General features: G+C 38.0%; 1 protein-coding gene across 2 annotated transcripts in view; it reads left to right on the top strand.

Moving 5' to 3' along the window:
* Positions 1 to 14,272, top strand: part of dennd1b (DENN/MADD domain containing 1B) — a 328,593-nt gene that overhangs the window by 202,731 nt on the left and 111,590 nt on the right. Inside the window, exons 8-9 of one of the 2 annotated variants that reach the window (XM_073063504.1) lie at positions 7,626 to 7,682; positions 11,137 to 11,190. In XM_073063504.1, coding sequence (XP_072919605.1) covers positions 7,626 to 7,682; positions 11,137 to 11,190 — 111 coding nt within the window. The remainder of the gene's footprint in view (positions 1 to 7,625; positions 7,683 to 11,136; positions 11,191 to 14,272) is intronic. The other variant, XM_073063505.1, reaches the window with a different exon arrangement.

Below are 14,272 nucleotides of genomic sequence, written 5' to 3' on the forward strand. Positions count from 1 at the left end.
TCTCAAACTTTTGAGAAAGCTCTTGCACTACCTTTCCATCACAGTGGCATGCAAAAGTTTGCCATCAAGAAGGAGGTCTGTGAGCCTCAGGAATAGTTATTACTTGTCAGCCATCAGGCACTTAAACCAGACGGCATAGCTTCACTTGGCCCATCACTGAACTGATTCCACAACCTATGGATTCACTTTCAAGGACTCTACACCTCGTGTTCTAGATATTTGTTTGTTTATTATTATTATTTTGTTTTTTTTCTCATTTGTATTTGCACAACTTGTCTTGTACACATTGGTTGTTTGTCCATATTGTGTGTAGTTTTCCCTTGATTCTTTTCTTTAACAAACAGCATTTCTGACTTAAAATCCTAAAGATTACCTCATCTTTTATAACCTGATAGTTTTCTTGACATAAGACAAGATTCCTATCGTGAATGTGTACTCAAAAGATTCAGTATGCATTAAGATATCGTGAAATTTACAACCCACTGAAAGAACAAAATCTTGTTGCCTCAATCTAATTTAGGTGACTCCTTATTTTGAAGTAATGCATCGTGCTGCTGGATTCTCAGAATAACCAACATCCTCACATTATCTATTGTGTCAATCACACTCAGGAACTTCGCATTCGGTGAGAGCATTTGGTCAATCTTGTTGTATAGAATGATCTCATTATCTCAGGAAGATTTTCTCCACACTGCCTCTAAGTATATCCTCCTTTAATGAGTCTAGACTATACACATCATTCCATGTGCTATCTCAGCTAAGTCACACACACTTGACGTGCAACTTTCCTCTATTTATACTCCATCTCTTCAAAATAAGAGGTTATAATTCAATTTGTCTTCCAGGATATTTGCTGCAGTCAGTTCTTATCTTGTTCAAGTGCTTTCAGATCTCTCTGTATAACATTCAGTAATCTCACACCATACAACTGAATGGCAAAGTAGGTCAGAGGACATTAAAAAAAAGTTGCATTGGTGTAGGAGCTACAGACCAGTATTGTGGAGTTAACAGGCTACTGTTCCTGATTGGCATCAATGCATCAGTGGCCTTTTGAGGAGCGAATCAGCTATTTTTATTTGTCATTGATTTCAGCTTTCCTATTCAGCACTTTATTTATCAAAGTGGATTTCAGATTTTCAACTGAGCTTGTGTCTCCTTGACTCTTACCCCAGGACTGTTTAGATTATTCGTCCAGCTACATGTTTCCATGTGTATTTGTATACCAAGCAGAATGGTCAGTATCAAGTGCAAAACAGATTTCATTGTGAGCCCGTGAGTTATGCTGGGCGGGAAGTGCATGGAAATGCCTCCGCCTGTAAAGTTTTTCTTCATGTCATAAACCATCCTGGCTTGGAAGTAGTTCTTCATTGCTGGTGTGCGTGAATCATGGAACCTTCTTCCCTGGAACACTGTTGCCATGCCATAAGCTGGAGCAGTCCAGCTGTTCAAGAAGGTGGCTCACCACAACGTTAACAAGGTGGTGAAAGATTGCCAGTAAACGTTGACTTTATCAGTGATGGCCAGATCCTGGTAAATTAATGAGGGAGCAATATCAACAGAAAATGACAAAGAGAAGTCAGGCAAAGTCAAGTTTATTGTCATGTACACAAGTACATGTCTGAACAACTTAACTTACAGTAACTTCACAGGCATGTAGCATCATATCAGCCACATTCACAAGAAAAACAAATAAATTAAGCACTGTTTTTACAATAAAGAAAACAATTAGACCAAAAAATCTATTTTGGTGCAAAATAGTTGTGCAAACTTTTGACAAATGTTAATATTATAATGTAAACAAGGGCTGTTTATCATATTATGACCCTTCCACAGCCTTATTCAGTTTCAAAATCTAGTTCTTGTCATTACTCTCAAATACATAAGATATTTTAGAGATGCATTTAAACAGAAATCATGGAACTGGAAAAGAATGGAAAAGTCTACAATTCTTCCAGGTACTTCTAACTACCAGGCAGTGGATACAAGTGAAATTTCTGTGGATGGTCATATAAGTGGGAACAGCGAGGAAAGCAATTATCAACATGGAATACTGTTTCATTTGAAAATGTTTGAGGTGGGCGGGATGTTTGTTTTTAAAATGTTGTTTGCTGCTCTCTGGTGTTTGCTTGGCGCTGCCCTGCAAGTGATTGCTTGGTGGACAAACAAGCTGGACCAGGACAACATTCCTTAAATGTACAGTCGTGCTACTAGGGGACTTGGCCTATCATATATTTTTTTCTTTGTGACTGTATGTTTTTCTGAAATTGTAACCATGTGTTCAAAGTTCAAATTAAAATTCAAATGAGTGTAGCTATCCTCTTTTGTTCAAAAGAGGTTGAGGGGTAGTTACTGTTCTTGAACCTGATTATGCAAGTCCTGAGGCAGTTGTACCTTATGCCTAATGGCAGTAGTGAGAAAAGAGCGTGGCCTGCGTCGTGAGGATCTTTGACGGATGCTGCTTTCCCATGACAGCGTTTCATGTAGATGTGCTTAATGGTTGGGAGTGCTTTACCAGTTATGTGCTGGGCTGAATCCACTACCTTTTGTGGAATTTTCCGTTCAAAGGCATTTGTGTTTCCACCAGGTCATAATGCAGCCAGTCAATACGCTTTCCACTACACATCTTTAGAAGTCTGTCAAGAGTTTTGATGTCATGCCGAATCTCTGCAGCCTTCTAAGGCAGTAGAGGCATTGTCATACTTCCTTTGCAATTACATTTATATGATGGGTCCAGGACAGGTCCTCTGAGATAGTGACACCCAGAAATTTTTAACTACTGACCTCCGATTCTCTGATGAAATAATGTGATTTGCAACTTGGGCCGGAAGAACACTTTTCCATTTGGCTATATTTGTGTATGGTTGAATGATAGTTAAACTTGAACTTACTCTAGGGAGAAACAGTACGAAGTCATTGGGCATAGCTCTGCACAAGTTAAAGGCCCTATATCAGGATTCCACCACATCAGTGAATCTGGTCTGGCTCCTGCAGTGAGACATGTTAACAAAGTCACACTAAAGATCAATTTAACAATGTTAGCCTTGTAAATCTTATCAGCGGCAACAGGAAGTGCAGAGTCATCAGATGAGAGAGAAAATAAGTGATGAGCAATAATAAAGTACTTTAGGTTCTGAAAATCTGAAATAATATCCCAGAAACACTAGATATCGAGAAAAGACAAAAACAAGTCTCAGCCCATTTGTATGAAAGATTAAAAAATTTGAATTTATTCTGGTAATGTCTTGGGTAACTTGTATTGATCAAGTGCTCTTAATGTAATACACTTGATGTTGCTGTTTATTTGCTGGGAAGTTAAATGCAATTATAGAGTGAGAAAACAATTCCAAAATTAGTCTGTCTTAACAAACAAGATGTTCTTGCCATTCTTACAACCTCACTGTTGTTTGGCAAGTCCAGTGGATTTTGGTTAATTGGGGCACAGCAGGACCAGTACATTTTGGCCCAGTTATGCAGCTGCCCCAATTAGCGAAAGTTTGACAGAAATAGTTAAAATATATAAAAAAGACATGCTACCATTTAATTGAGTTAACAAATACATAAGAAATTAGAACACTAATTTGTGGTTCCAAATAGTTATAGATGGAGCTTTTAATGCACTATACCTTACCGTGCTCCTTTGATTGGCTACAAATGAACAAAATCAGCATAGACACCTAGTGCAGATAATGGACTGCCTTCATATAATGTTTTTGAAGATTGCAACCACAAATCTTCATTTTCATTGTAACTTTCAAGATGATTGTTGATACCCTCAAAATCTTCATTGTTCCTAACTTGAGGTAGTGAAATTGCAGTGAGCAAAACAATTCCCAGTTGTCCTTGTGCTTATTTCTCACCAACCAACAGTGACAAAAATCACTGCATTTTGAACACAAAAACACTCACCTGATGCTGTTTAAAAACTTTGCTCTAAGCACGATGTAGCGTTTAATGGCCACACAAGTGCATGTGAACGACACTGGCTAGAAATTTTGGCATCAATGTCCCAATTAAATGGCATTGTTTTCCCAAATAAATGAAGGGATCCCAGCTTTTTCTTGATTATGTTTTCTTTAAAAGTTGTCCTAGATCAGTAGCTGCATTGACTAGCCAAAGGCCCAATAAAACAGAATCAAAAACACGAGAAAATCTGCAGATGCTGGAAATCCAAGCAACATACACAAAATGCTGGAGGAACTCAGCAGGCCAGGGCAGCATCTATACCGTGACCCTTCATCAGAACTGATCCACTGCATTCAGCAACTTCAAACCTAACAGGCAAAGATTTCATGATGCATCTTCATGTGACCTGGAATTTAGTTGAGTTACCACTTAAACTTTCTGTTGCCCGATGGCTGTGATGTCCTGATAGGGATTAGTCTGCTCACAAATGATGTTAATCCGCTGAATCTTTGTTTCCTGGAAGGTTTAATTAATCTCCATTGTTTCAAACTGAGATAGTTTACAGGATGTACCAATCATCTAGTTCATCTGCAATTCCTCTGCACAGCACAGATCTTCTGAGTATCTAATCCTTTATATTACAAATTCTCTAAAATAGAAATGATGATGCAAATTGCTTGAAATTTCCTTTACAGCAAAGTGAACAAGATCCCAAAACATAGCAGGAGTAAAGGATTGATGAGAGGGATAAAAGAAGTATTAAGGTACAAATGTGATAGAAAAATAATGAAAGAAGAAGCAGGACATAAGTGAAAGAGAAGACAGGTGCTATGCATCAATGCTACACATGCCTGGAGTTCTGATCCGATCTCTTGGGTTTTATGGTTACTGCAGTGTAAAGGAGAATATTTGCAAATGGGGGAAAGAGGAATTTGGTGAGGAGGACTGATCGGAGAGATTTAAAGAATCTTAAAGAAGCAATTTTTAAAAAAGGAAGATTGATATCATTATTCTTCAAGACGTCTGTTGATGAGGAGTTTTGCAAGCCAACTGGAAAACTGCCAGGTAGCACTGGGAAACCCTACTTGCTGTTGATTTTCAAGGCAATTGTGCTTTGAAAGCCTGAACTGTTTTAAAATAGGCTTCTAAGTGGTTTCATCCGAGCAAAGCGCTGGGAATCTGATACTGACAACCCAGTACGAAACTTCCTCTCTAGAGAGAAAGGGACGTGGGAAGGCAGCATGCATGAGCATGGATTTTGTCATCCAGAGCAGAAAATAGTTGCAACGGTTTCATAAATGGGAAAAAAATGAGTGGAAAAGTCATATTAGGTAGCAAGGAATGGGAAATATGCAATATGGAGCAATTTTGACTGTGGGATAAAGGTCACTAGACAACTAAAGAAAGTAAGTTATATTCAGAAGAAAAATGAACTGAATATCAGGAAGTGAGAGATAAATGATAAATTTGAAAAAAAAATCTTGCTACAAATAGATACAAAAGTACTTAATTTCATCTGTTTAGCCTAAAGTGGCAGGGTTGAGGTAACATCAGAACTATCTGTGTTGTAGGGTGGAAGAAAAATGGTTAATCCAGACCTCCTGGAGGTTGTAATGTGGATGTCACTTGCACATCATTTTAATAAAGCATAGAATTTGAAATTAATTTTGTTAAATTCAAGTTCAAAGTAAAATTGTTATCAAAGTGCCTACATAGCACGATATTTATCACCCCGAGATTTATTTTCTTCCAATCACAGTAAATACAATAAAATCAATGAAAGGCTGCTCCCAACAGGACTGACAAACAACCAACATGCAAAAGACAACAAACTGTACAAATACAAAAAAAATTAAAATAATAATAATAAATAAATAAGCAATAAATATTGATGGTTATGCATGCTGGTTAATAGTTTCATGTTGTTCAATGTAAACTAATAAACCATGTGTTTTTTAGGGCTTGAAGTGTTAGTTTACACTTTCATTCTGATGTTAATTTTTAGTCAATACATTTTCATGCTTTGGGAAATTACTACATCTTCATTATTGACACAATTTTCCAATTGTTTTAAAAATGAGCTCTAACCCATTTTTGACACCCATCTGTGGCACCCTTCTCTTGTTCTGGTCACCAATGACTCCTCACCTCACTGACCTATGATTCCTCCCTGACTGCTATCATGTTAATTTCAAAACTCTCATTTTGATCTTCAAATCCATCTTTGGTTTCATCCAAGAGTCTGGTTTCCTGCCCAGGCCTGGTAGAATCTTCCTATATCTGTCATATTTGCATCAGTTCTGGTTTGAAGGAGAAGTCTAAGTCCAGAGTTCACATAAAATTGAATTAGCTTATTATTATAAGTAACTAATTTTTTGGTGTTGAATTTCATTTGTGGATGAAGGTTATGTGCTGTATGCAGGGTGCCCTGGTGAGCTGAGAAGGAATATACAGGATGAGAAGCCAGTAAGCAGCCTTGAACCAGTGAACAGGTTATGGGAACTGCTGGCAGCAAAGATCCACTCAACACTACTGAAATTATGAAGGCCAATATCAGACCAGCAACCAGTCCTTTGAGCTGGTTTCTCAATTCCAGTCTGACAGGATCTGACTCAAAATTTCACATTGGAAATAAGAAATAAATCATAAATGCTCTGGCTCGGATTGGTCCCAAAGCTTGGCAGCTCACTATGAAACTACTGAAACTTTTTAAGTCCATTAAGTGAAGAATGTCGGAGAACATGGTAAAAGCATTTCAAGATTCTGCCAGTTCTTTATGGCACAAGCAATATGTACAAAATGCCAGAATGTGAACATAATAGAAGCAGCAGTAGGCATTCTGCCCCTAATACATGCTGCAGGTGCAGTCTCGCTGTAGCCCAAAGGAAGTACCCAGTTGTCAAGTTATAACAAGCAATTTGTTATATAGTGATACGCTATCATAGTGTTGGATGATGTACAAATTCAACTGCTATCTTCCTTCCTTCCTCTTCTTCCCTGCTGTTACTTCTGCTTGGTCTACTGAAAAGGGTAGATCAATATTTCCACAGTTGCCAGTTTTACATTGGAAAAATACCTCAAGAGTGTATTTGCCGGGCATCCTTTTTCTTTGATGATTGCTATTAACATGCATTAAATTCACTGCTGGGCCACTTAGGGTTTATGATGACATGTTGGGAAATTGTAACCATTGTGCAGCTTTATTTAAAAAAATAAAATAGCAACAAAACATTGATCTGTTAATATGTAGACTCAGTAATGAAATAGCTATTTGCAGTTTGGTTACTCTTAGAACTTAAATACTTCAATTAGAATAAATAGACGGGGAAAAACACTTCCACAGGAATAAAATTGTGTTTCATATATAGATCAGTAGGTAGATTTCATGAAGTTTTGTTTTTCCAGTGTATTGGATCATGTGAGCTAACCAAATAATCATTCATGAATTTAAGCACTGAAGTACTAGTTTTTTTCATGTTTTGAATAATATTTTGAAATTAAATGAATGCAATTCTATAAGTTAATCTGAAGCAAAGATTTGTCTATTTTCATAAATCATGCTAGATTAGGCAATTCCACTGTTTACCACATAAAGAGAGGGAATGAATACTGATAGGGAAGGAGGTGATGAATGCTTTGCTTTTCATCAGAAGTGGTATGGAGCTGTTTAAATTTGACTCTGCCAGCTCATCAAATGCTGAGTTTTTTTTCATGTATAACAGAGTGAACAGGTATGCATTAGAAGTGGACAACTGGAAAATATGCCAAATCAGATTTTGGTGAGTTTAAAGCTTGAGAGTCATATTTAAAATAATCTATCTAATTAAATTTCTATCGAGGTAATTTGTTAATTTGGCCTGCCTTGTAGGAAATATCAGTGCATGTCAGGTAATGGGTGCTTGATTAAATGTAATGAGTTAGTAAAATCACCAACATATCTTTATTTCAAATGTGATTGCTTACCAGAAAATATTGGATGAGGTAGCTTTGTTCTGACTACATCTTTATCCTTATTTTTGGATGTTATTTGATTAATGCTACCAATTGGAAATCCTCCTGCAGCTTTATTTTAAATTATTGCTTCTTTGGCTTGGGTAACCAGAAATCTGTGATGAAACACCTCCTCTATTTTAATCAAACAATTTGGTATCAACTTCATATTTTAAAAAAATATTGCCAAACCTGTTTAATGCATGTTATTGAATTGACCATTTCCCCAACTTAAAAAGTTCAGAAGGATGTCCTTTTGGTAGGTTGACTAACAGAAGAATTCCAATCATTTTCAATATTCTCAGCTTTGGCATTGGGTCTACTTGATTTATAAGCATTAATTAATCATTTTTTCCTGTGATGATCAGCTTTATTGCACTCTTCCATTTTTCTACTTTTCAAGTTTTTAATGGAAAACTAATAGTTGACTTAATTGGTATTCCTGATAATTACTGGTGCATCAATTAAGGGTCTGCAATAAATGCTGACACAAGTTATATTCTTATATTTGAAAGTTTAAATATGAGGTGCAAAGCCAGAGCAGAATTATCTGCAATTAAGCTTGAATGAGAGTGGAAAGTCATTGAAAAGAGAAGTGACTACAGAAATTTATTTCCATCGAAACTAACAATGGCATGTTTCAGAAGAGGACAGTCCTGACGAAATGTGTACAGTAATGAATGTAATTAGTAAGTAAACTGAAGATAAATTTCTACCCCTAGGTGTGTTTTGTTTGTCAGGGAAAGCCACCAACAACTTTGAGACCTGAATTAATCTATTTCAAATTAATACTGCAAAGCTTTTGAAAGAAGTCTGCTGTGAGAAGATCGAGAACATATTACAATTGCCAGCAAGATGTGCAATTGTAACAGCTGTTTACATCAGCCAATAGCAGATCTTGAGTTACATTAGTGAATGGAGGATGCAGTGGAGAATTCAATTCTCAACCTTTTTATTTTGGTGTGTGTGATTATTACAAATAGTAGAGCTGATTTGTGCGATTTACTTGTTTTTGGTGAAGGGAGTTTCCTGGGTTTGTTGATGGTAAGTATGCCATAGTGTTCTACTGTACATAGTAATACCCAAAGTATCTAGCATTGAAAGCCATGTTCATTCTGCTAATGTAGTAATTATGAAATTCCTGCATGCAATCTCCTATTTGTGTTCAGCCAACCAAATTCAGAGTTGTAGGATTTTCAGTATTTTACAATATAATGAAAATTCCGGGGCTACTTAGTACTCAACAACATCTATGGAGTGAGACAAATTTTATAAAATACTGCCTCACCTGTTGAGTATTTATGATACTTTATGTTCCATTTTTATGGTGCTTATATTTCACTGTATAGTTCTTAAAATTTTTATCAGGCAGGAATAATTAATTAATTTAACATTTTTTTCCGGATAATTCTGGCTTACCTCTACCTTTCGTTGACCTGCATTCAAAATACATTGAAATTAAGATTCCAATTGCTAGCTAGTTAAGTGCACACTGTTCAGTCCTTGGAGGACACTACACTTGGACTGTATGTGTTGCAGAGGAGGTCACCACTTCTGACCCCCTTCTGCACTCTGAGTCAGCATTGATATGGTGGTGTGAGTCCAAATCACGTATTGGAAAAGGTAGCCAACATGCTGTCTTCCTGGTGTCGGATTTAGTTTTAGGGTGACCACCTATTTGTTTGGGATGATCAAACCTGAAAGCCCTGTCCTAGAGCCCAAAGGTTTGCAGGCTGAATGGTCCCATGATCTCCTCAAGGCCTAACAGATATTTTCCTCTGGGATCCAGCTGAGTAACATGGTGGAAAGGAGCATGGTCCTGGTGGTAAAACAGGTGGGTGGCATTGAACAATCATCCTCTCTTTTGAGGTACAATGAGTTAAATTCTACAGGACATAAGTGAATGGTGAAGTTAGGTTGGTCAGGTTCACAATTAAACTATAAAAGACTGTGTTATGTTAAGCTCCTACCTTCCATTATTTTTAACCAGTCTGCAGCCTTCCATTCAAATGACTAATACATTGTCTTTCACCCATGTACCTGTTTTTGTTTTTCTTTATTGAATCATAACCAATGACTAACCTGTAGTGATTCATTTTACTATTCCTTCACTGTCACTTCTGTAGATTCCTAAAGGTTCACTCTTGACCCCCTTGTATTTGAGAGAATGTCAGCTGCTGCTTCTGTGCTGTACTCCACAAAGATTTCTGTGGACCATTCCCAGATCTCAGATTTGTCATAATGCTTACCTGAGTAAGGGAAACTGAAGCATTACCTTAGATTTCACATTTGCAGTGCTGACTTGTCATCTTCATTCTTGCTTCCAACTTGTTCTGTTGCCCACCTTCATCTCTACCTTTGGCTCAGCAGTTGTTAGAATCCTCCTCCATACTCCAGATCTGTTACACTACGCCCTTCGCCAGCTCCACAGCAACTACCTACAAATTGGGTTGGCACGGTAGCATAGTGGTTAGCACAACACTTTACAGTGCAGGCGATCAGGGTTCAATTCACATTGCTGCCTGTAAGGAGTTTGTACATTCCCCCCCCATGACTGCATGGGTGTCCTCCCACAGTCCAATGATGTACCAGTTGGTAGGGTTAATTGATCATTGTAAGTTGTCCCGTGATTAGGCTAGGATTAAATTGGGGGTTTGCTGTTCGGTGTGGCTCAAAGGGCCAGAACGGCTTATTCCACACGGTATCTCAATTGAAAAAAGTAAATAAACTTCTGCTCACCCAAAAGTATTTTCTCCAAATTTCATTCAATCAGAATGAATTCCTACTGATGTACTCCAACAAGACTTAGTTTAAGCTCCTCATTCTTGTTTACAAATCCATACAAGGTCTCATCTTCCGCACCCTGAAATTCTCTGCAGACATCCAGTCTTCTGAATCTTTTCGAGCTCTCTGTCCTCCAGTTCCAACATCCTGACTTTAATTGTTCCACCATTTGTATCCTATGTTTTCAGAAACCTTGACTCAAAGCTCTGGAATTCCCTCAAAAAATCCTCTGCTTTTCTCCCTCTCTCTCCTCCTTCACAATGCACTTTAGAATCTCCCTCTTCAATTTAATCCATCCTGGTGTCTCTCCCTCTGGCTTAGCATAAAAACAAATTGTCACAGATAACTAAAAAAGCTTGTTTTGCAGTGCATATTTGGAATCCATTTCATATTTTCTTCCTTGTTTTGCTTAAGCTTAGGTGCAATTTGAATAATAGTTTTATCTTTTTCTTCATGTAGCATTCATACTTCATCACGCCCGATACAAATGGACTGCCTACAATTCCTGAAAGTGTAAGTGCAATAAGAACAAGATCAAGCTTTACTTCTCTGGTTTCCCATTTCATGGAGGGAATCTTGATTATTTTTCACAACAGCTCTCAGTGTCAAAACATTGTAAATTAGATCCCAGTTATTGAGAGTTAACTTCCATATATGTAATTCGCACAACTGCCACGCATTTATCTCTCTGTCTTTAGGGCATAAGGTCTAAAATTTAACAAATGGCCCGATAAATGTTTTTATGTGCTTCTTGAGCAAAATTAATTAAACTTTAAAAATGTTAAATGTTAAAATCAGATTTAATAAGGTTCTCTATTCAAATAGGTAGTTTGTTGAATTATGGTTTAAACTTAATAAATGTTTGTTTACCATGCATGTATATGTTATATTCGATTTAATCCAATTCAGTCTCAATGTGGAAAAACTACCGTAGATTCCGGACTACAGAGCGCACCTGATTAAAAGCCGCTGGCTCTAATTTTAGAAATAAAATCAATTTTTAAATTGTAAAGGCCGCACCGGATTTTAGGCCGCACCGCTACTTTTAAATATACATACGTATCGGTAACACAAATTACGTTGCATATACTTTTTTACTGAACAGCACGAACAACATTCCAATATCTCCTAGCGACTGGTAAAAATATATATACTGCAGCCTACCAGGAAAAGTTATTGATCGCCTTTAACTTAAAAGCAGCGTTTTCGCTCGAGTCTGACGCGCTCGCATAACGCGATCGGGTCTAATCGGGTCTGACGCGCTTGCGTAACGCGATCGGGTCTAATCGGGTCTGATGCGCTCGGGTCTGACGCGCTTGCGTAACGCGATCGGGTCTGATGCGCTCGGGTCTGACGCGCTCGTGTAACGCGATCGGGTCTAATCGGGTCTGATGCGCTCGGGTCTGACGCGCTCGCGTAACGCGATCGGGTCTAATCGGGTCTGATGCGCTCGGGTCTGACGCGCTCGCGTAACGCGATCGGGTCTAATCGGGTCTGATGCGCTCGGGTCTGACGTGCTTGCGTAACGCGATCGGGTCTAATCGGGTCTAATCGGGTCTGATGCGCTCGGGTCTGACGCGCTCGGGTCTTGCTTTTCTTCGAGTATTTTCCATGTTGATGAGGGTGATTTACAATAATTTAATTGTGAAAGTGCGCTTGATTTATCGTACAATTTCATTGGACCTCTGTGAACTACTCATCAATTTTATTGGTCTACTGTTACGAGGCAAAATGTTTACGAGGCGGCATGAAAAAAAACCATGTATTAGCCGCTCTGGATTAAAGTCCGCAGAGTTCAAAGCTGTTCAAAATGTGGGAAAAAAGTAGCGGCTTATAATCCGGAATCTACGGTAGTTGTGTGGGAAAACTAGAGGATTGTGCAGTTTCAGCTTCATTAACAGTTTAATGCCATTTGTACTTAATCTAAGAAAAAGACATACATGCAGCAAGTAAACCAGATTGGGACTTATAAAGATGTTAGTTCCATTGTGTGTTAGTTGTAGAGTAACATGGCCCAACTGGTCCATGGTGGCCACAGCACCCTCCCTGCTAATCCCAGTTGCCCAGGTTTAACCCGTAACTTTCTGTGTAAAGAAGTTACCTCCCAGGTCTCTTACAAATCTCTCACCTCTTATTTTATATCTGCACCCTCTAGTTTTGGACTCCCCAACACTTGGGAAAAGACAATGACTGTCCAACTTATCCGTACCCATCATGAATTTATAAACTTCTATGAGGTCACTTCCCATTCTCTTACAATCAGTAGATTAAGAATCCAGTGTATTCATCTCTCCCTGTAACTCAGGCCCTGTAGTTTAGGCAGCACCCTCGTAAATTCCCAATTAATCCTCAGAGCTGAAATATTGAGGGACAAGTGACCTAATAAAACTGTGGGCTTGTATCAGCGAGAATGTGCAGAAGATTTGCTGAAAGCCTTGGAGATGTGCCCTACTTTAGTTTCTGCCATCAGAATGAAACTAGGAAACTATGGCTTTCATGAAGCCATGCACAATAGATGCCAAAATTCAACTTTCTCCAATAACCATAACATATAACACCATTGGCAAGGCTGATGTTTATTTCCACCTCCAATTGCTCCTAAACTGGCTTGCTGGCTGTTTCTTAGGGAAGTTAAGAATCATCAGCAGCGTGGGATTGGGGTCGTAAATAGGCCAGACCTGCTGAAGATGTGAGATGTTTTTCCCTAAAGGACAATATGAGAATCTGAAGGGTCTTTGATGACAGTTCAGTTGTTTCATCATTTGTGATTCTAAGTGCTTGTCGTTTCAAAATTTTTAAAATTATTTGAACTAAAATCCTTAGTTCCGACGGTGAAATCCATTCATGTCTGGCTACTGTAGCTTAGTTATTAATGGTTAAGCCACCCTTTGCAGTAATGGTCTCCATACTATAAAACTAGAATTGGTGGAACTAGACAGAATGAAGAGGTTTCATTAGAATGTTACGTGGATTGCAAGACTTTAGTTGTTATGTGGAGATTCGATGGGCTTGTTTTCCCTTGAGCAAAGGAGGCTGAGAGGTGACCCGACAGAACTATATAAGATTATGAGAGCCATAAATTGTCAACAACATTTTTGCATGGTTGGAGTATCAAAAACAATGAAGCAAAGGTTTAAGGTGAGACGAAAGGGATTAAAAGGAGATCTTGGGGTACATTTTTTACAGAATGGTTGATATCTACATTGCTGTGCCAGAGGAGATGATTGAATTGGATATATTTACTACATTTATGAAGCACTTAGACACTTAAATAAGCAGGACATAGAAGAACATGGTCTTAATGCGGGCAAATGGGGTCAGTGGAGTTGGGCAAAAAGCTTGGCAAAGACACAATGGTCCGAAGGTACTGTTTATATTCTCTGCAACTTTATGACTTTGTGATTGTCTATTCAGAAATGATGTTTTGTGGCTTAATTTTATAGTAAAAGATGAAAGTAAAACTAATGCAGATGTTTTTCATTTATAAATATTGAGCAGTATTTAATCAAAGCTTATTTGCCTATAAATATGTTCCAACATTTTTAGTTCAAGCAACAAGATATTCAAATGCAGCTCTTTTATCTTTCATTACAGA

This window comes from Hemitrygon akajei, chromosome 12, assembly GCF_048418815.1.
Source record: "Hemitrygon akajei chromosome 12, sHemAka1.3, whole genome shotgun sequence".
Lineage (NCBI taxonomy): Eukaryota > Metazoa > Chordata > Chondrichthyes > Myliobatiformes > Dasyatidae > Hemitrygon > Hemitrygon akajei.